This window comes from Mesitornis unicolor, unplaced genomic scaffold (assembly GCF_000695765.1).
Source record: "Mesitornis unicolor isolate BGI_N332 unplaced genomic scaffold, ASM69576v1 scaffold33776, whole genome shotgun sequence".
In the NCBI taxonomy this organism is placed as follows: Eukaryota; Metazoa; Chordata; class Aves; order Mesitornithiformes; family Mesitornithidae; genus Mesitornis; species Mesitornis unicolor.
In genome coordinates this window covers 1-23298 of record NW_010190866.1, presented here as the reverse complement: position 1 = coordinate 23298, position 23298 = coordinate 1, and the positions used below count along the sequence as shown (strand labels likewise).

At 44.6% G+C, this 23298-nt stretch overlaps 1 protein-coding gene across 1 annotated transcript; it reads right to left on the bottom strand.

The window, feature by feature from the left end:
• Positions 1-10067: 10067 nt before the first annotated feature.
• WDYHV1 (WDYHV motif containing 1) lies at positions 10068-23292 on the bottom strand. The gene is made up of 6 exons (XM_010186552.1): positions 23278-23292; positions 22854-22953; positions 22364-22414; positions 20196-20344; positions 18946-19070; positions 10068-10316 (listed from the first exon to the last, which is right to left on the bottom strand). Exons 2-6 carry the CDS (start codon positions 22854-22856, stop codon positions 10183-10185), a joined length of 462 nt encoding a protein of 153 aa, XP_010184854.1. The 5' UTR covers positions 22857-22953; positions 23278-23292; the 3' UTR covers positions 10068-10182.
• Positions 23293-23298: the final 6 nt, after the last annotated feature.

The following is a 23298-nucleotide window of genomic DNA, read 5'->3' as shown; positions in this document are numbered from 1 at the left end:
AAAAAGCTCTATAAATAACTTGTGTGGGTTCAAAGGCCCTCCCTAAGCTGGAAAGACACCAGTTCACCCCTCACAATTCTTGATGCATAGTATACTGTGCTTTTTAGTAGAAAACAAACAAACTAATGTCTTTTTAATATGTTTTCCTTGGGTCATTTTGGTCCTGGCCAGAAGAAGCCTTGAATGTGGGAGGCAACACCCACAGGTTTTGCAGACAAGGTGGCCAGTCTGACCCAGCACCTGGGGGTGCTGCTACTTTCATGGACTGCTGAAAATTGGGTGGTGGGACAGGAAAGATGCCCAGTCCCTGCCTCACCCGATAAATAAACAAACAGCCCCGCGGGGTTTGCATTTATAGACACAGAAACGCAGTCAGCGCAGGAAACGAGAGTAACTCCTCTTCATGGCACACCATGGATTTTTACTTATCAGGGCTTTTGAGCATTGAGTTAAAAATACATGCTTGTAAAAATAAACTTATTCGTGGAGTACATACGAAATGATGTCTCTATGGGTAATCTTTGATGGGAACAGGGTGTGTGACAAACTGTCAGCAATGGCCTAGAAGCAGTGAGGCCTAGAGCCTCACTCCCTGTCTGTGCCCAGCACCGGGCTGAGGTCGGCAGCAGTTTTGTGTTCTTCTTGCCTTTCCTAACACTTTTCTAAGGGGTTTATCTCATTTTACAGGCCAAAAATCTCCTCCTTTCCCTCCTCCCACTCTTGTGCGGAGGAGGCCACATGTCCGCAGGGCAATTGCCAGGCTTAACCTAGGGCTAGCGCCCAGTCCGACCATGATCCAGCTTGAACTGATGAGAGTCCCTTCAGGCCTGGTCATGACTGAACAAGCGTTTAAATGCCTTGGCAGGTTGGGACCCAATGCGCTGTGGCCTTGACCTTCCCAGCACAAGGGGCCTCTTGGTAACACAGTGACCACTTTTCCCTTTGGGGCTTGGGGTACCCGCCTCAGCTGGGCCTGGGGGACATTTTGTCCATGGATCTCCTACCAGGACCTGACCACGGTTTTTAACATGGGTTATCTCTTAAATGATGTTCTCTGCTCTTTCTATAGCCCTCCCACTGAAGTGGAATTTATTCTTTCTTTTTTGGGTATAGCTGGTGGTGTAAATCCAGACAAATATAACTTCTGAAGGGGGATCAACCTGTTCATACCATGGCTCAGCAGCGCCTGTATTGCAGCTGGTGTAGATAAAGCAGCCAGACTCCTTTTTAAACCTCTGAAACTGAAGTAATTTTATTTGTTTTACTTTTTTCTCTTGCTTATAGACAATTAAATAGTTCTCCTTTAAAAAAGCTGGCTCCTGGCAATAGGTAGAAACCTACAATCTTTCTGTTACCACACACTTTTATATTTAAAGCCTCTATTTTTAACCCAATGGTGGAATTGAGGGTTAATGCTCGTTAGATCTGTGTCTAGACAGTTGTGAAAAACAGGAAATGAATTGCATTATAGTACCAAAGGAGAATTTAACCTTTTCTCTCTTCGCTAACACATGTGACTGGGGAAAATATGTTACAGCAGAGCATTTTGGAAAGTTTAAGGAAGTAGAAAAATGAGAAGGAAAACAAAAAAAAGCTGGGTTTCCACAAGGCCTCGTGGGAATTATTTCACAGAAAATAATGAGCCAGACTTTGCCCTCAGCTACACCCAGGCAGTAATTAATTTCCTCTGGTCCCTGCGGAAAAGTTGCATTTTATTATTCCCTGTTTACGCTGAACATTCAAAAGAGGAAAAAAAAAGCCAATTTAACTGTTTTTGCACACATGCATGCGCACGTGCAGTAGCAGCAAAAGGGAAGCCACCACACACCACCCATCCTCTGGCACATGGAGCTGGGCAGAGCAGGTTTGTAACCCCCTTACACCCCTTCTCCTCAGGCTGCCTAAGGCCTCACGGTCTTCTTTTAATATTTACAAAGTTATTTCTTTGTGCAAATTAGAGAGTGCAAAAATGCTAAATTCCCTCGCTTGGCCCTTAAGGAAAGCGAGAGCCTGAAGGCTTGCTGAGCCCAGGCAGCAGCACACCAATACCACTCTACTCGCCCACATACAGGGTAAGATTTGAGTTTTAAATTATTGCTGTGATGAACCCAGAGCAAAAATTAAGCCTGAACTAGTGCAGACAGCTTTGTCTGCTTGGAAAGAGTTGGAAAGCGGACACCTGGGTGCTTTTTACACACTTTTCCCCTCTCTGCCCCTGCAAAGTGGCCACTGTTCAGATGGAGAACACACCAAGGTCAAAAGTGATACTACAAGCATCTTCGGTACTGCTCCTGAGCTCTTTCATCAGACCCCTAACATGCCCCCAGTGGGATATTTTCAAGCCTTTCCCAAACTCCTAGGGCTCTGGGCTGAGCCAGCAGCTGGGAACCCCAGCAGAGGCACCAAGCGAGTGCCCTGCCCTGCTGCAAAGCCACCATCCTCCAATGGCTGTATCTCCCTCATCCCATGCCCACTTCTCCCTGAGGGTGCTGTGGCACCCGATCCTGCTTGCACCCGAAGCCTCGGCCGGAGACAGCCCTGGCCGGGCCAGCCCCAGCTGGGCACTATCGCAAGAACCCTGTTTATCTCGTCACAAGTTGCCCTCCTTGTCTACAACTCTTTTGCTGGAGCCAAATGTTTACACTCGCCGCACAAGCTGTCAGCTGGCCAGAAACATGAATGTCCCCATGGCAGAGCAACAAAGCCTTCCCAAGGATCCTCTGCGCCGCTTGGCCCCGGCTCTGCCATTCCTGCCCTCCTTACGGGACCCTGCTGGCTTCGGTGGCTGCTGGGAGCACAGGGGAAAGGGATTAGGGCCTCCTCGGGACTGTTTATTTGCTTTATTTTATCATGATTGCTTTTAATTTTGAAGAGACATGAATATGAAGTGTACAAATCACTGGAATAATACTGGAGCTAATTTTATGGCATCTTTAGCACCATCCAAAGAGAGGGGAAAAAACCCAAAACCAACAACCAACCAATTCTCCCTGCAATGGAGCAATCTAAATAAAGTTTTTTTAAGCAATACAATATTTGCCTGTATAGCTGTCAACGTTTCCACTGCCAGTTTGTCTTTGTAAAGGAACCAAGCTTTGGCAGAGGGTGTACCAGAAAAAATAATCTCTTAAAATGTTTCCAAGGGGGGTAGGGGATGGGATGTGGAGGATGATGGGAATTAAAATCATTAGAAGTGCGGTAAAATGTTGGCCTGAGAGCCTCAGAAAGGAAAGGGCCTTGATTTATCCACATTTTCCTGCCTGTGCATGTGCCAGCGAGGGAGGGAGCGGAGCAGGAGCCCTCGCAGCCCTCACACCCGGCCAGGTAGCAGCGGCCAAGATGTGGGGCGTCCTCAGGAAGAGCCAACTGCTAATGACAACAACGATGATATAATTTAATGCCGCTCATCGTTAATGCCAAGGTGAGTACTCACTGCAAAATATGCAGTCATCTATATACATACGCATAGAGAGGCACACAGACGCATGTGCAGACACAGACACTTAATAAAAGCTGTTTTTCAGAAGCCTGGCTCTGTAGTGTAAGGAAGGTCAATAATTTTCTTGTCAGCAGCAGCTTTGCTTGAAGGAGAGGCTTTAGGACATGGCTCATCCTGTGGTGAGGAAGGAATGTTTCTGTATTAATCACAAACCTCTTTTTTTGTTTTGTGAATATATTCTGCCTGATGTAAGTATAGCCTGTGTGACAGCCCTATTGCAGCCAGAAATGGTGCTTGATTTACAAAGGAGGTAGAAGTCCAAATAGAAAAGGATCAGATATCCCAAGGGTCCTCATTTTGCTCCCTCTCTGTGAGCACATGTTACCCCTAAAGTCTGGAAACTGGAAACTGGTGGAGGAAGCCCAGAGCCCCTCTTGCTGGCCAGGGTGATTGCTGTAATACCCTCTCAGGTATCTTAGGAAGCCACTTTTACCTCCAGCCCATCCTCAGGTTACCAGATGAACTGCATCAGCTGGGACCTTGCATCCCACTTAATATTTAATCACCCTTTGCCCTCATTTTCTTAAGCTGGCAGTGAAACCCTAGCTAGCCTACGTGCCACAGCACAGTGGTATTTTATTACAGAAAGCGTGAAACAAAGCTGCAACTTGCTAATCCAGCCGTGCTAATGGCCGTACCGCTGGAGCTCAACAGATAGTTCTCCAACTGGCATTAAGCCCCAGCGAATAACATTATCTGGGAGCAGGCTCCACTGCAGTGTGCAGGCAGAGCAGAGGACCTTGCTGGGAGATGCGATGATGCCACCTCAGATGAGACCAAGTGATGGTGAAGATGGTAATACCTCTTTTGGACCCCATACATGTGCTTTCATCACGTGTCAGGCCTCAGATGTCCTCGACACTGGACAAGCCCTACATGTGGTTTTTAGCCATGGACTCCACTTGCTAAGGCAGGGCATTTGCTCATCAAATGAGCACAAATAATCCCCATTTCTGAGGGCTTCTGTAAACCCAGCAAGCATCCTGAGAGGGGTGGTAATGTCCTGCCACCTGTGTTGCCCCTGAAGGGGCCAGCAGGGGAGGCACCATGGCAAGGGCTGGGGACCTGCACCCATGTGGCCAGGCTGGGCTGGGCCCTTCCACAGCCGTGGGTTTCTGCAGCCATCAGGGAGCATAGGCAGAGAGGTTTCCCTCCAGATTTGCAGCCGCCAGAGAGGGCAATGCTTCACCCCTGCTCACGCAGCCTTCGACAGCGGCTCCAAGGAGGCTGGGGCTTTGCCTCCGTGTGTTGATCCGATCTACATGCACGGAGTGAGCTTGGAGAGGCTGGAGGCTGCTGGGACTGTGTGTGGGTCTTCTCTGCTGGGAACCAAGTAAAACAAAACCCAGTAACACACCTCTGACAGATATGGCAGACAGGGCACTGCAAATCCCCTCTGAGTCCCCTCTTCCCAACCTACGGCTAGCAACAAGGCAGGGGGAGCGCTGTGCCAGTGCCCCCTGGCCAGGAGAGACACCAGACCCCACAGCCGTTACCAGCACTGGTTATTTTGCATCTCAGGACCGCGCTGGTCAGGTTCCGTTTACTTTGTAGGAACTCCATGGAGCGATGCATTTGAAAACAACTCCTGGCCAGACACATACCTTAGCATATTAAAAGGTATTTTTAGTGCCTCTGTCAGAATGGATCAAACTGAGACAACTCTATGGACTCTGCTGGCAGCATCACATATTCATATCAAGGTGGCAACTGGTCCAAGCTACTTAAACAAACAGTCGCATTTACTTCACGCAAGACAAAAACTCAAGCGCAGATGAACATCAGTGGGACTCCTGACTTACAGTGGGCTGTGTTTTCTTCCTAGGAGCGTGACTTTGCCTTTGATAAAAGTCTGAATCGCTGAAGAAACCGCATCACGTAGCAAGGAAAAAATACTCCGAATGTCGCCTCCTCAATTTGCAACGACTTTGTTTTTGCACTGGTATAAATATAACTGCGACCGTTTCATACGGCAAAGTGCTCTGTGATGAGTACTGTATAAATAACTGCGCTGGTTACACGGGCTACAAACAAGGACTGGAAACCCTTGCTTCACCCCAGCAGTTAGAAATGGTGGGAGCGGGGGGAGTTTTACAACTAAATGGTTAAAAGCCGCAGCAGAGCATTTTCTCGGGATGGCTCCAAGCGTGGAGCTGGTGTGCTGCCATTTCGGCAGTCAAGCTGAGACAGTGGGAAGCACGCTGCCACAATTGCATACTAAAAAGCAGGGAAGGCTGAGATAACCACCATCTTCTTACTGCGTAGGCTGTTTAAAAAAAACAACATATAATGATTCCTGCCTTATTGCAGTGTTTGGGTTCCAGATATAGCCGTGCATGGGAAGGCCGGTATGACGCTGAACCAGGCCAAATGAGCATTTCCTGCTTTTAAGTAATATAATGTCAGGAATCCGGCTTGTCAGAAACACCCTGCTCATCTCCCTCTGCACCAGTGCCAGACACTCAGAAAGGGCTTCAGGAGAATAACGCTGCTTCACTTGGACTTTGGGAGTGACGGCTTTTACCGCTATAAAACAAAGCTCAGTGTGCCTTGTGCCTAGGAAGTGGCTTAGCTCTCTCAGAAACCTAGGGGCTTGCCAGGAACCTTAGATAATTCAGTAAGATTTGTTTTAGCTGCCCTCAGTATCCAAGGTATTTCCTAGTGTAAGTATAAGGAAACACTGAGGATACTTAAGCAACCATATTTGTTTATCTTAGGTCAAACTGGAAAGATTTACCAGAACCACCACTGCAACTGCACTTAACTTGCTGAAAACCTGTGTTTGTATGGAGTGCTTTGCTTCTGAACCCATGATCACGAATGAAAACCTTCACCGAGAGCCAGGCTCCACGGGGAAGGGTGCACGCAGCGGCTCAGCAACCCTGAACAGATGTCTCCAGACACTCACTCTCTAGGTATGCATCGTTAACCTTGGCCATCATCAACTGAGCCAACTCCTGCATAAGGAGGACGCCAGGAGGGAGAAGAAAATCACCAGCATTCCTTCCTCCAAATTTCTGAGGAGGTAATTACCTGAAGGGAGACAGACGTCCAGACAGGTGTCACCTTGAGAGGAGATGAGATTCTCCAAGCCTGCGAATCCAAAGTGTCATAGGAGGGCAACCCCACTAAACCTAGAGCCATCTGCTCAGCCGGGCGATGCGTGAAGCAATGCCCTGCACGTCCTCCCCTCCAGCAGCATGGCTCGGGGACAGCCACCCCCTGGGTGATGGATGATGTCTTGGTAATGGTTCTGCAAGGCACCTGGTGGGAGGTGACTGTGATCACTGCAAGGACACAGTGGGATTTTCACACCTCCTGCCTATTCCCTGCTACAGCTTCCTCAGGTCATTCAGTCCACAACTCACGTTAGCTGAAAAGGCAGGGGAAAACAGTATGAAAAATGAGAAAAATTGGACCAAAGTCATCCTAACAAAAGAAAAGCAGACCCCAGTGATGGCCATTTTACAGGAGGTGTTTGCAGAGCAACAGTGCTTCAGTGCATGCATAAGGCTCTGGCTGGTCAATGAGGAGATGAGGAGAGGAGGCCACACAGGTCAAAATGTCCCAACCAGGGCTCCCATCCTGGAATCTGCTTCATGCAAACGCACTTTGGTGCCTCCTGAGCAGCACAGATTGGATTGCAGCATCCCAGATACCTAAATTCAGCCTCTGAAGTCCCTAAATTGATAGCAAAGCAATCAGTCTCACATGCTAAGGTGTCACACACCCATTTCAAGTAGGGACTGAATGCTGAACAGGTCCCCCAAAATTAGTTGGTGGTTTGACGATGCTGGCACACAGTCCTTGATGTGCCGGAAGGACTTGCACTGATATCAGAGCCTCAGGCAGCCAAAGGCAATACATAACCCATTCGCTGCAACCTTGCAAGATACGGATCACCTCTGCGCGGCTGTCAGAATTACTATGTTGCATCTGTAACAGGTCCTGGCAGGGCCAAGGGTGCAGGAGAGTGCCGCTGGCTCAGCGTCCCTACCCGCACATCCACTGAATGCTGACTGCTCTCTCTGCTGGCCAACTGAGAAACAGTATTTTCTCAAGACAGGCTTGGTCATGTAGAAGTTTGCAAAAATGCGCTGACCAAGCAAATGCATGCCAGAAAAAACACCATTTATTTTTGTCTGAAGTCCCAAACAGGCAAATAAAAGAGGTTAGTTATCAAATAATCTATATTCTTAACTAAAAAGCAGCAGCAAAGAAGAGAAAAAGGCAGGAGAGACATGGGTGTCCTATCTCATGCTGCAGCTTACCACATCAGTAGCCTGATGGAGGCAAGAGGAATCACCCGTGAGATGGCATGAGGATGTCTCACCACTATAAGGCTATCAGGGTCTTGCCCTAACACGTCTAGAAGTAGAAATGTTGGAGAATTTCCAGTGGCCAACAGAATACAGAGGCTAGGAGGCCATGGGATTGTGAGTAACCGACCTGAGGGCACAGGGATTTCTCCTTACTTTGGTCCATGCCTGACTCAAGGGTCCCAAAAGCCACCACACAAGGGCTCTCAGCATGTAAATCCTGTGATAATTATTGGACAACAGAAAGGCTTCACTGTTCGAAGGGACAGGTGAAGAAAGCTGAAAGGGAACAGAAAGCTAAGCTGCAATAACAAATGGAGAGAGAAAGGAACAGAGGGGAGGAAATTCACTTTGTCTCTCTGATGGGATACTGGGGCTCATCAGCATTAGGAAAAGGGCTGGTCTCTCCTAATTATGGGGAAGCAAGTAGCTCCTCCTTGCTTCTGGGGCCCTAAACAAGCCCTTGGTCTACTCCTGAATTCTGGCTTTCTGATAGCACACCTGAAATGGTGATGAAATGCCACCAGGCTTGAATGGGTACAGAGACAGCACCACAACATCAGCACCCTCAGCACTGAATGAAATTGTTCTCTGGCTCTTACCCATCCCTCTGGAAAGACAACTTTTTACAAAAAAGACTGTTAATTATAGAAAGGCCATCATCACACACACACACAGCTTGCAACAGGTAAAATTAAGCATTTGCTCAGACTGATTAGAAAAGACTGTCTCTTCACATTGATTTTTAAAAAAAAACTTGTATATTTTGAATAGTGGTTGTCACTGCTCTCCTTAACAGCCTTGATACTGAAACTACATTAAACGAAGCAAATTATTGTGTCTGAGCCTCACTAAAGGGAGTGCATCACAGATTTCAGGCACCGGAAAGCAGCTGAGGATGGCAGCTCAGTATTTCTATCAAACAACACACTCAAGTACAGAGGGATGAGGACCTCATGTTCTGCAACATCTTAAAAGGGTCAGTTGAGCAATGCACAGAAACTCTGTGTACATGAGATTATATACATATAAGTATCTTTGAAGCTGGTTTTTTTTTCTGTTCTTACAAATATAATGATCCCTTCATACTTAAAACCGTTACTGTGCCTTTCCTCAGCAAGACTGGCATCCATCACAAATGTTTACTGCAGTCTCAATCCCTGTCGGTTTCCAAGGCCTACTGGATAAAGCCCTGAGCAGCCTGGTCTGACCTGATTTGAACAGGAGATTGGACTAGAGACTGCCTGACCTGAATTATTCTGCTAGCCTGTGAGTCCATGATACGCTAGTATGTAAAGCAGAACAGGTCCAAAACCAGAGAATTAAATACCCCATCTTAGCCTATTTCTGTAATCCCATGTTTAGGGTACTCTTCTAAAACGTGGGAGATTTTGCTCCAAAGCCCCAGTCACCGCGATGGCTTTCCTGGATTCCCCCGCAAGGCTGCAGCTCGCTATTACCTCTAAGGAAATTCAGCAGCAAGCGACCCCGTGTCAGGGAGGCTTTCTCATCCCCTCCCCCCCAACCATATGTCCCTGCTGATTCCCTTGTACTGGCAAGAGCAGCTGTCTGACCTCATGGCAAGCCAGTTCAAGGAGCTCAGAGGCAGAAAAAAAGCCCTTTACTTCTTTCTGTCGGTTCAGCTTCCCACTCTGGATTACCACGGGGCCAGACAAATGCCAAGTGCAAGAACATGGGAGCAAGTGAGAATGTGAAACCAGCGTAAGAAGAAAAAGCAACTGCATCTTCCAGCAACCATCAGCACTACAACAGCTTCACTGACATGGCATGCATTTAATTTTTCCCTCATACAGCACAGAAACACAGATACTTACCTGGTTTTACACAGTGCTTGGGAGTGCAACATCATACTGCAAAATCCGTGTTCCCTTTGGAGGTCTGGCCTTTAGGCTTCTGCTAAATAAACCTAATTGATAAAGCCAGTGACTAAACTGAGATGCGCTGTTTATGTAAGTGCTAGAAATCATAACACAAGGAAAATATACTGTATTTCATGTCTAAAATGTGGTGACATTTAACAATCTGAGCCACATTGTTCAGTATATCGAGCATATTTTTTTCCAAAAGCTTTTCTAACAGCATGTAAATGCTCTGTTCAATTTGGGCACAGTGGATGGAAAAGTAACATGCTTCCAGTAGGATGTCTGCCTTTGACTTGACATATTAAAAACCAAGTTCACTCTTACATAATCAAAATAAAAGTTTTTATTCAGTTCATGATATTTCTGATTGGGTATTACTTGCCCAAATACTTGTTCCATGTAAAGAAATGTAAACCATAAATACAACGTAAAAGCAGCAAAACAAACACACCCACAAGAAGCAGGGAGAACCTTGCTGACTTCACCGTCCTTCCAAGGAAGAGCTGTCATCAGTCTGTCTGCCGAATCGATACACAAAGTCCGGAAGGGGGAACACCGAGCCCCATCCCACTTTGGGATTCATACTGATGAAATCATCCAGATTCATCTTGGAGTCTGAAAACAGCAGAAAACGGAAATATTAAAGTTCTTGATGCAGCTTTGGCAGCACAGGTATGCATCCAAAAATAAAACCTTCTTTGATATTCAGTTCAAAATAGCGAAGAGTTCATAGCAATGTTGCAGAGCAGCAGTCTGGCAAGACTCTGAAAGTTGTACAGTGCTATGAAAACATCTATTTCCAGTCTCTGAAATACTGCTTTTATCCCCGATCCCTCTCTCTGCCCATGGCAACAATCACATCACTGGATCAGCAAGCACCCTTAGTCACCAGGAACCAGTACCTGCAGAAAAGAGGAAGAGTTTTCCCTGCAACAGCAGCCCAGAAGGGTCAAGTGGTGTCAGAGAACTGGAGTGCAAGTAACAACCAGCACAGGGAACTGCAATGCAACAGGTGATTGTAGCCTTCTTACATGTGCACAGATCTGACTGCTCAAAGGCAGGGGATCTGCTCTGACCCACGCGTGAGCAGCAGAAACTGCTCTGTGCCATTCATGGGTCCCAGAGTGCTCAGTGGAAAGGGCTGGTGTGCAGTTTTGGGCTTACTGTGCCTTACACATCCTTTTTCTGGAGCTGGCCTGGAACACATTTTGCTGACTCAAAACCAAGCTGATCAGAGGTGTCCAATTCCTCAGCCTACTCAGCTCTGACTACAAACATCCATCCGTAGGCTTCTTGTTTTGTGTTCTCACCAAAGATCTGCGCAAATAATCTTTTAAAATGCCCATTAAAAGAAGACTGGAGGAGAATGAGTTTACAGAACGGAGTGGAAGAGCCATTGGATTGACTGTTACACTTTTCCTGCTGTGTATAAATATTTATTTCAACATGGATGATACATGTGCACATTAAAAGATTAAGAACCAAACAAGAGTAGGCTCTAATGAATCGGTTAGAGAATCCATACAATGGCATTTGCTTCAGTTGCAAAAAGCTTGTCTAATTAGGCTTACCTTATGGACAGCATAAGCGAGGAAGGGAAGACGATGTTGGGAAATCCCAGCCATAACCCAGCTCCCAAAGCCCTCCACTGGCACCACATCTACACTACAGCACAGCTTTGTCATTTACAGACTGGTGAGCCTGTTTTCCAGTTCCCAACTTGTCTTTTCCTCCCAGGTGCTTTTGTTTTAAAATTAATATGTGATTCTTCATATAGTTTAAGATCTGACAAGTAAATTCCCTGCTTTATGTGCACTGAGCATAGGAGAATAACGATTTCATAAAACCGTTCTGTGAATGCTAAAGCAGTCCAAAGGGGTCGTTCCAGTAGTTACAAACACAGCTGCTGCTCGTAGCAAGTGAGAAGTTGCTGCTACGATGTCTCTAGGAAGTGAAATAGCCTCTCAAATTCAGAAAAGTTGTGGCAGAGCACCACAGAGTGCATCAGAGAACTTTAATGAAAAGAAAACTTGTTTCAACAAAGCAAACAAGAACAAAGTGAAGAGCAGCTGGTCTAAGAACCGGTCAGTAGATGGCACTGAAGCTGTACGAAAGCTATCCATAGGAAAAAAATGGTGAGACCTCTCCTGCTGTATTCGATTCAGGAGATAACAATCTCTCTATGCCACTCTTCTTACTCGTGTGCTATATCTGCATGCCACACATGTTATGTCAGACCTTACAAGCACAAAGTCCTCTTCCCAAAGCAAATGAAGAGTGACAAACAGCAGAATTTACGAAAGAGACTTCTGGATGCTACACTTGACAAACCAAGAGGATTTCTCCACAAAAGCACAGAGAAGCATGCCTTATTGCTTTATATAAGATTGATACAAGGTTAAGAGCAGCATTTATTTATTTCTTTTAAGATTTCCATTACACGTGCAGTCCTCCTCAGGTGCTGTGGCTATTATCCTAGCTCGCATTTGTGCACGCTCAGAGCCAATCTTCCTTTTTGACCAAACTCATTTAGTATGCACACAATGAGACCAAGCTGGCACACTCCGAGATTCCTGCATGTTATTTTTTTAATCAAGTCTGACACTTTTGCCCCAAGCAGGGACAAAATAAAAGGCCACGAGCTATCAAGTGGTATTGCTAGCCACGATACTTGTGGCTTCTGCCAACAGGAGTCAGAAAGAGGTATTTCACACAAGCCTTGGCTTGGCTCACAGACCTTGGACTCACTCTGCATAACAACAGCTGCCAAAGGAAGCGAACATGTCTAAAACAAGCCTCCAAGATCAGTTCTGCTCCTGCCTAACCTTGGGGGCATCTAAAATACTCAGAAAGTTGGGCTCTTTGCAGACTTGTATAGGTGTGTACAGTTCTCTTCAGCTCCTCCTCCCTTGCCTGAGCAGGGACAGAAGCATTTAGGCAGGCAGAGCTGGAAAAGCTCTTACCATGCTCAGCTGGAGGGTGCTGTCCCTGCAACCAAGACATAACTGACCATGCAAACCATTCTGGTCCATCTCAGTGTAAAACAAAGCTCATCACCTTAAATTAACTTTCACAGAAAGTGGTATAATTTCAATATGCCACTCATGGAATATAAATACATCTGTACTTAGCTGTAATCTTTATTGCCTCTACCCTGGCTTGATTCTTTACTTCCATAAAAACTCATGAAGTGAGGACCTAACTTGACAGATTGCAGTTTTATTCTCAAATGAAAAGAGTAGAAGGTTCCCATGAAGTGCATATGAGTTACTTAGATCCATATCAGTGCTCTCCTTTTTGCTTTCACTGGGATCCTACTGCCACCTCAGAGAGGAGATGCAGAAGGAAGCTGCAGACATCTGCCTGGCCTCTGTCTAGCAGCTCACCTGTTACATAGATGTGTGTTGTACACAGCGCCTCCAGAATGTCTCAGCTGTCCTCATGCTCTTTAAAATAAAACCCCATCATTTATGACTAGAAGGGATTTTAGTAATAATAACAAGAACAAAAAACCTTTACAAATCAATCCTGCCAGCGTGCTAACAAACACCTAGGAAGAACTGAAATTCAAACCAATGCTTTTCAGTGTTAGAGCTGATGCTAACAGTTGTATATGAGTAGTAACACCATCTGTTCTGAGTAATTTTGAAATGCATTGTGCAAGCTGTACTTTACACAGGCTTGCAGCAAGGAGTGCTGATCTCACCAGGACTCAAACTAAACAGAATCAGACCTCATTGATTTGTGGAGAGAATACCTAGAAGAAAACCCCAGGCTGAACTTGTCAGCCCTAGAATGATGAATCTGTGCCCCAAATTGTATCTTCTTAATTTTTATTATTTGAACAAAATGCCAGACTCACCAATTTTCTTTCAACCGGAGGCCACTGGCAGCCAGGTGGGAGCAGGGAAGCTGCTGCAGCTCAGGCACACATATCCCACTGGAGCTGCTTTGAAGATGGGACTGGGTGAGAAAGCACGGTGCACCCAGTCAGGTTAACCTTAGCATGTGAGTTCTGATGAGATACTGAAGAGTTTGAGGGTTTTTTGTGTAGTTGGTTGGTTTGGGGTTGTTTGTTTTGGTTTTTTTTTTTAAATAATGCTAAGGTTCTGAAAAAAAAAAATTCAAAATATCATCTAGTTCCAGCTTCAACTTTTTAAAGCATGAACTGGAATTTATGACTCAAGATAAGCTTATTTCAGAAGGTTTATTTTGCAGCCCCATAAGCAGCACAAATACAGTTCAAGAATTATTCCTTTTGAGTAAGTAGTAGGAAAATAACTTGCTTAATTGGTTACTGATACAGATTTTTCAATTCGATTCCAAAAGGAGTTTCATGGTCATTAACCATTTCCTGGTGTACTCCATAAAAAAAGGATCACTGGTTCCAATATCCTGTTCTAGCTCCACATTGGGTAATTACAATATCCTACCTATGGATAACATACAACTTAACAACTGCTCTGCTCTGGAAGAGGAAAGATTTCAGTACCAAGAACAAATATTCTTGTCTTTTTAAAGTTTACTAAAAGCTTTAAAACCCAGTGATATAAGCAGTGCAGTGTATATAAACATAGCTAATATGCTTTGACACATACCAAATTTTATCAACACAATAGTACTTGAGTGCTGATTATCTTTAAATACCAAGAGTTTGTGGGCATATTTCTCTTTAACAGCACAATGCTTGAACATTAAAAAAAAAAAAAAAAAAGACTGATACATTTTCATTGTATCTTTTTCAGTCTTCAAACATTTGTTTAACATCAAAGACCACATATAACAAGTAATATAAAACCTTGTATGCTTTTGTAATCATCTTCTCAAGAGCTCAGAGATTTGGCTACTCTAAATGACAGCAAAATTAGTGATATACAGAGCTGGGTCCAGCTCTGGGGTCTCCAATATAAGAAGGACACGGAGTTGTTGGAGTGGGTCTAGAGGAGGGCCACAAAGATGATCAGAGGGCTGGAGCACCTCCCCTGCGAGGACCGGCTGAGAGAGTTGGAGCTGTTCAGCCTGAAAAAGAGAAGGCTCTGGTGGGATCTTATTGCGGCCTTCCAGTTCCTGAAGGGAGCCTACAGGAAAGCTGGGGAGCGACTCTGTACGAGGGCAGGTAGCAACAGAACAAGGGGGAATGATTTTAAACTGAAAAAGAGTAGGTTTAGATTAGATATTAGGAAGAAATTCTTTACTGTGAGGGTGGTGAAACACTGGCACAGGTTGCCCAGGGAAGCTGTGGATGCCCCCTCCCTGGCAGTGTTCAAGGCCAGGTTGGACAGGGCTTTGAGCAACCTGGTCTGGTGGGAAGTATCCCTGTCCATGGCAGGGGTTGGACTGGGGGAGCTTTAAGGTCCCTTCCAAGCCAAACCATTCTGTGATTCTATGAAGAATAATAATAATAGTATAATCTAAATGTGCCTCACAAATAAATTGACAGTGAAACAATATGTGATCTATTCTGCCAGCTGTTTGCTATTCTGCTATTCTGACAGCATTGCTGTCACCTCTAACATGAGATTTGTAAGCAATTTAATCTTATGCAAACACAAATTATCACAGAAAGCAGAGTACTCTATCTAAGTGAAACAGCAGGGAGAAAACAGTTATCTGCAATGGAATTTGGCATGGATGTGAACATTAATACCCCAGGCTCTTCTATGACAACAAAAGGTCTGCCACCCAGTTTTCCATCATGTATAAAATAAGGCGCTTTTATGCCTGATAAAACTAGTAAGACATTATTTTACTCATCTCTAAAGGAGAATTACCAGTTCCACTTGTTGACAGCAATGTTTTCTAAACCTGGATCTGGTGGTGTCATTTCTGTACTCAGTGGTGCCTCCAGCAGTGAACCCTCTCATCTACAGCATGAGGAACCAGGAGCTCAACAATGCAGTGTGCAAAGTGATGACTGGTTTTTTTTTTAATCAGCAATAAACTGCCCAACTTCTTCTGCAAATCACTGACATTTAAATTCTCTATAGGAGCAGCCTGTCTGTGTTAGTTGATTTTGTCTAGTTTGGTTTTTAGCTTTCCTTAGTTGTAGTAATGTTGCCCACAGAGAAATATCATTCTTCACACCATTCCTGATTCAGTACCTCTCTTTCTGTTGTGCCTAAGGACAAGGCGTGCTCCCTGTGTTTTAAGACATTACAAGGACCCTGCAGTGACTTGTTTGTCCGAGACCCTTTCTCCAAGACCTTCTCCAAAACTGACTAGCCAATAACAACCACCACTTTCAGCACTAGTCTCTTACCACAGCTTGGAGAGGTTGGTTGTCTCTCCACAGAGGGAAACCAAATGACTGGGTCAGAAGTTTGTGTTTGCATTATGCAGATGAGATCTAAGCACATACTTCCTAAGTGTGTGGTGAGATGAACCTGAGTGAGCACAAATGCCAGAAGCTCTTCCTAGACTTGCACAGTGGTTGACCTTGGCTGGAAACCAGGTGCCCACCAAGCTGGTCTATTGCTCCCCTTCCTCAGCTGTGCTGGGGGAGAAAAAAATACAGTGAAATGCTCACAGGTTGAGATAAGGACACTCATTAGTTACCAACAAAATCAGAATAGGATAGTGAGAAACAAATTAACAAATCTTAAAATGCCTTCCCCTTTTCCCAGGCTCAACTTCACTCCTGCTATCTCTACCTTCTACCCCTAAGTGGCACAGAAGGAGGGGAAATGGGCAGGGATGTTCCTCAGTGACTTGATAACCCCCTTTTCACCCTCCCTGTTGGTCTTCTTGGATTTGGGGTGGGTAGATAAATTAGGATCTCAGTTGATGGAGATTTTCAATAATTGTAAAGACAAGGCCATGAGCACCTGATGTAGCTAGAGATATCTGAGAGATATCTTGGCTGAGAGACCAGCTGTGGCAAAAGCTATGGAACATGTGTGTAACAAATGTCAGGAAGAAGCTGGTTCCCTTTTAATAATGGCAGTGGAACTAGGCATCACAGAGCCCTGCAGGAGGACAGAGGTGATCATGCAGCAAAGGTGTTTCATAAGGGCTAGGGAGTACGGCCAGAGATAGAAATGACCAGTGTGTGGGACTGATCTGGGACAATTTTCCCAGGGCAGCTTCCCAGGGTTTTCCAGTTGACATGGCACAGAGTGGGCCCTTCTCTTTTCACATTTTTGGGTTGTCAGCCTCCACCATCAGCCACTGGGCTGCTGCTTACAATAATGATACAAGGAAACAGAGGCAAGCAGCCTCTGTTGGCCTGCGGGCCCCAGAACTGCATCACTGAAGCACAGGACTTGTACTCAGTGAAAAGTTAAAGCAAAGTTGTTTGGGTTGGGAGAACATGATATTCAAGGAGAGGCTGAGAGAACTGAGCCTGTTCAGTCTTAAACAAAGAAGATGAAGGGAGACCTTACTGCTGTCCACATCTACCTGATCAGAGGACACAAAGAAGACGGAGCCAGGGTCTTCTTGGAGGAGCCTGGTGACAGGACAAGAAAGAAAAAAGGCAAGGTGGAACATGGGAACTTCTGATTACATACTAGGAATTAATTTGTTTTATTTTATCACGACGGTAGTCAAATATGGGAAGAAACTGCCCAAAAAGGTGGTGGAATCTCTGTCCCTGGAGGTGTTCAAGATTGGACTGGACAGAGCCCTAAGGAGCCTGTTTTGAGTAGTGCTGGACTGGATGACCTATAGATGTTCCTTTCAGGATAGCAAGACACAAAGCAATAAAATAAAGAACAAGAGAAATTAAGATCTCTGTATCTTTCACTGTCTACCAACATCACAGACACAGTCTGGAGGTTTATTGAGACCACGTGGCTGCTGCTCATCAGTGTGGTAAAGGTTGGGCAAGCAAGACAGATAAGGGGAGAGTTACAGCGTTTGCAGCTGTGGAGTCATTCACCACAGCTGGAGGTACATGTACACATCTGCCACTGTTTGTGCCATTCTGTAACTTACTATCCACAAGTAATGTTTTCTACTCCTCTGATTACAGTAGTATTTTTTCACCTTCCTTGTCTGGCCTGATCTATATTCCTCACTCCTTCATTTAGCTCTTAACTATCAGAACAATAACGTTTCCAGAGGCAAGAAGTTCTCAGCACCTAGGAGGCTCCAGCCAACAGTGAACGTTGAATTGCAGCTGAAGCACTCTTCACTCACTATACTACCTTTGTATAAAACTTCATTGGAGACACAAAAATTAAGGTGCTTCATAGCCTGCATCATCTAGAAAACACCTAAAGCTTCACAACAAGGACTACATCTGCTCCTACCCACATTCATAATTCATTTCTACTCTAGTGTGAGACCTAAGCTCCCTTAAAAGCCAAAGCAAAGGTTGAGAATTCACTTCCCAACAATGTCAAACCACGATAAACTTGGATGTAAACACAAAACAAGTTTCTTTGACCCCACCTTCTCTAACATAAATACACAACAGTACTTCATTATTTAAAAAAAAACCAACAAAACAAAGCATGCAGAACAGTTACAGGAAAACTCTTTCAAAGCAAAACTTCACCACACTTTTCTCCATCAGGGAAGGAAATGAGAGAACAAACACACACACGGTGAATGTTAGCCCACTTGCCAAGCACGCGATTAGAATAAGCTGAATGCTGTGCGATAAGAATGGTTTAAACAGCTCTACAGAACAGAGGAGATGGCAAGTCTCTACTTCTTTGCTTGGCCCCGAGGCTACGATCTAGACGATCACTGAAAGAAGCTTAAGGCTTGGGGAAGAAATTGCTGCCTTGCCAGTTTGCCTTAAAGTGTCCTCAGGTCCACTCACCCGGTAAAGAAACCTCAAACATCACATGCAGGAAACACAGCACAGCAAGCAGAGCCTGAAAACTTCCTCTTGTCATAATAACCTGCTCTGGCAGGATGGGATCTGCCAGCTAGTGTAGCATAATCAGTGTGTTAAAAATTCACTTTGTGACTGTAAGCAAATGACTTGGCCTCTTTGCTTCAGTCCCCTTGGTGTAACAAGAGAACAGTATTACTTACCTCTCATTTTCTGCTCAGTGTATGAAGATCAGTAATTAATGTTTGATAATGGTAACTGCCAGGGGGCATGCTAGACTATACATGTTCAGAAGAGTGCCAAATGGTTCATAGTCCTATTTTTATTTTTTCTTCATGTGAAACAATAAGCTGGATGTGCTTCCAGACACATGTTATGGAAGATTATTTACTTCTTGTGTGCATCTTGGACTATGCCATTCAGCACCATAAGCAGGAAAAAGGAGCTCTGGCAGCTTACCTGCAGTTTCAATGCAAGGGTATGCAGGAGGAGGTTTCTGCCATTTCCCATTTGCATCTTTCATATGGGATCTGTCTGAAGCAAATGTCCTCAAGTACAAATCTGCACGAATCATTCTGATTTTCCTAAATAATAATGCAAAACTGTATCAAAAAATGCATGTATACAACACTGCATTAGTCACCCAACAAGAACCCTTTCCTCCAACCAAGGAGCATTAATGTCATTAAATACATTAATCAGCAATATTGTGCCAAGCAGTTAACTTGTTAAGAAGAAACTACAGCAGGAAAGAGAGTTTGATAACTAAAGTAAAGAGGTTTAGAAAAATAAGGCAGTGCAAAAAACCTCACAGAATCACAGAATGGCAGGGGTTGGAAGGGACCTCTGAAGATCATCCAGCCCAACCCCTCTGCCAGAACAGGATCACCTGGAATAGGTCACACAGGAACGCGTCCAGTCAGGTTTTGAATGTCTCCAGAGAAGGAGACTCCACAACCTCTCCGGGCAGCCTGGTCCAGTGCTCTGTCACCCTCGCAGTAAAGTTTTTCCTTATGTTTAGGTTGAACCTCCTGTGTTGCAGTTTGTAACCACTGCCCCTTGTCCTGTTGCTGGGCACAGCCAGGAAGAGTCTGTTCCCATCCTCCTGACACCCGTCCTTTAGATATTGACAAGCATTGATGAGATTTCCCCTCAGTTTCCTCTTCTCCAGGCTAAACAGACCCAGCTCTCTCAGCCTTTCCTCACAGGAGAGATGCTCCAGTCCCCTCATCGTCTCAGTGGCTCTATGCTGTACTTTCTCCAGTAGTTCCCTGTCCTTCTTGAACTGGGGAGCCCAGAACTGGACACAGTATTCCAGATGTGGCCTCACCAGGGCAGAACAGAGGGGGAGGGATAACCTTCCTCAACCTGCTGGCCACTCTTTTCTTAATACACCCCAGGATGCCATTGGCCTTCTTGGCCACGAGGGCACATTGCTGGCTCATGGTCATCCTGCTGTCCACCAGGACCTCCAGGTCCCTTTCCCCTGAGCTGCTCTCCATCAGGTCACCTCCCGTCCTGCACTGATCCACGGGGTTGTTCATCTCCAGATGCAGTACCCTACACTTGTCCTTGGTGAATTTCATTAAGTTTCTCCCCACACAACTCTCCAGCCTGTCCAGGTCAACTGTGACTGTGCATCCACAACGAGAACTTCAACTTTGATTTTATGAAGTAATATTCATGGTCTTTATATTTTACGTCATCACCTGTGAAATTCTGGACGAAGGCTGTCATCCAACCTAAAGGCCTCCACACTGTACAGCTCAAAAGGACACGGAAATGGCAACACAGTGTCAAGATCATAAATAAAGTTCTGCTCCCCACTGGAAACGTGAAGTAGAATAACATGGTAATCCTGGGAAGAAGGGTAATTGCCGTTAGTTAAACAGCTGTACATGAGAAACAGGCAAAGGGAATGAAAAAGAAAAAAAACAAACACTTCCTAAATGCAGAACCTACAGATCCTTTCTTTAAACCTTGCTTTTTGCTCTTGAAGCATTAAGCCTGTAACATTTCTGGTACCAGAAGAGAGATTTCCTGACACTTGTCTCATCCATTGTGCCCTTCAAGAAACCCTGGTCTTCTCTGTATTCCTTTGTGGTCTCTTTTGATTTAAGCCTGGACAGCTAAACCAAAGAGTATTCTTAGGAGTAGCAAACAGCAAATCTCCTTCATGTCCCACACCAAAGCACAAACGCTGAGTGGGATAAGCATTTCTGATGTGGACCCAGTCTTAAATAAAAGTTCACAACACTATACGATGATTAAAATTATCTAGTGATCTCTTCTACTAAGAGATGTTGTACCTGTTGCAGTAACACAATCTGTGAATTTGAGTGCTGAGTGTTTAGCTGCCAGAAGCACCTAAGAAACAGCATGCAAGTGAAAATGCAGCAAAAGGCTCAGATCAAGAGGACCATAGGAGCAAGACAAATTCCTGTAGTAGCTCTTGAAGCTGGGAAAAAATGCCTATGGGCACTATATCACACTTTTTCAAAGTAACTATTTTGTCTTGACACTTGGTTTCTGAGGCACAGTTTCATTCCTTAACTTGTAAGAAACGTAAGTGTAGTGAAGGTTTGGAGAAATTGAAATTACTGATGTTAGGTGGCAGGTATATAGATTGCTGTTTTCCAAAATTAAATTGAAGGTAGCTATTGAGAGCTTACTAAAGCTTACATTAAATCCACTCACAAAGAGTTTAAAGCACTGTCTTTTGACACTTTGAGTATTAAACAATCCTAACCACAAAGGGATCTGAATGAAGATGATCTTAGGCAAGCTATTTTGCCACACCAATATACACATACAACTGTATGCAACAATTTTTAGAAGAGTCCGTTAGAGAGTATAAGAAAAATTAACTACAAGCTTTACATATCCTATGATTCACTGAAACATCAAAGCTAAAACATCCTTTGATCCATGAGTTTTTATCAGAAATCCACCTTCTGCAGTGGCCTTTCTGACTCTCCTATTCCTTCTTATATCATCTTTGTAACACTTGGATGCCTTTTTAAACTAAAACCTTTTTGTACTATAAGTATACCAGTATTTTGAGAGAGAATTAAGGATCCAATTATTTTGCAGAACTTCAGAAACAGGAACTGCCACAAGAAGTAGTTTCTTCCATACCAAATAACTGAAAGAACTCTGTAGTGATATATATTTGAAGAGAATTCTGTAGTGGCAATTACTTAATTACATTCATTGATCAAATGACACTCCAAAGCCACTATTTATGTGTCAGTTTAATTGCTGACACCTGAATACACATGCTTGTATTCTTCCATCCTCTATCAGGACTACACAGGTATTTTCACACATCTACTCTTTACAAATACAGACATCTACTTACAATTCTATAAAGCTGGTTGCCTCGACAATACCCAGATAATAATTTTCACAAATCTGTCACATACTCTTACCAATGTTAAGGTTTGTCACCTGTATATTTAACTGGCTGCCTTGCTGTTGATTTACTATGAATGGTAAAAAGGAGAACCAGATTTAGGCTTTTTATAAATCTATGGTAAAAGAATAATAAATATTAACACAAAACTATAGAATGGAGGAGATTGGAAGGGATCTCCAGAGGTCTTGCTCAAGCACAGACAACCAGAGCCACCTGACCAGGACCTTATCTAGACAGCTGCTAAGTATCCCTAAGGATGGAGAATCCACAACCTCTCTGAATAACCTGCTCCAGTACTCCATCACCCTCTCAATAAGAAAGTGTTTCTTCTTATTATTTTATGTTCAGATGGAACAGTTTGTTACAGTAAAGATGGCTGACACTGTCTATGTCTGATCCTACGATGTCAAATAGAGAAGCAGATACTCGAAAGTACCAAGAGAGAACAGAATGCCTTACCCAGACAACAGGCTCATCTCCATGTCCTGATTTCTGCTTCCAGAGTGGAATCTGAAAGTGAATAAATCTGAAATTAATAAAAACCTTTCAGATCCATAGATTAATCTCAGGTTAATTGGTTAGTTCTTCGCTAACTTAGCCACTTCATCAGCTTACATCTGTGCTGCAATCAGAAAATTTTCTCTAGTTTCTATCTTTCAGGAGCATGAAGTTGGTTGGAGATGCTATTCTGGACCACAAAATATCATCATTCTGCTAAACTGACAGATAACAGGGAAGAATTCCCCTCACAGCAAATAGAGACATCGTGCCTCTTACCACGGTCCTGAATGCTTTGGATATCTAAAAGATCTCCCATGGTGTGGTTTGCAAGCCTCAACCAAAATGAGCTACAAAAGGGTTTCAGACCACATCTTACTTAGGGTTGGGCTGTGATCTAAAGGCCTGAACCTCTCCATAGCTGCATGCAGATCACATCTCACCTACTCACCATCCTCCTATCATTGGATACAAAAACAGCATAAAATTCTTCTAACGGGTATCGATCCTGGCTCCTGATGTAGTCACAAAGTTTCCAAACGTTTTCTTCACTGTCAAACACAATAACTGATTATTTCACACACACACACAGGGTTCATTTCCAATGACCAGAAGCGAGCCAGGAGACGATGACTGTTCAGCATGAACTCCGTGGGTGGCCACAGGCTGTCCAGATCACATAGATAACAAGGCAAGCTCAAGGGTAAAGGTAAGGTCAAGCTCCCAGCAGAGGCACAGCCGGACACCACCCGCGATTCCCGCCTATGACTGCCGCTGTCCCAACGCCTCATGGTGGGGGACGCCCAACTCACAGGGGACAGGGAGGGAAATGCTCCCAGCTCCCGCGCATCGCCCCGGGCAGCGGCGGCCCTTACCAGTAGCAGCTGGTGTAGACG

Excerpts from the sequence above, each read along its gene's own strand:
- WDYHV1 (XM_010186552.1), bottom strand. Across the intron at positions 20,345-22,363 it reads GAGATGAGCCTGTTGTCTGG|GATTACCATGTTATTCTACT; the intron begins GTAAGGCATTCT and ends CCTTCTTCCCAG. Across the intron at positions 19,071-20,195 it reads CTTCGTCCAGAATTTCACAG|GAAAATCAGAATGATTCGTG; the intron begins GTGATGACGTAA and ends ATTATTATTTAG.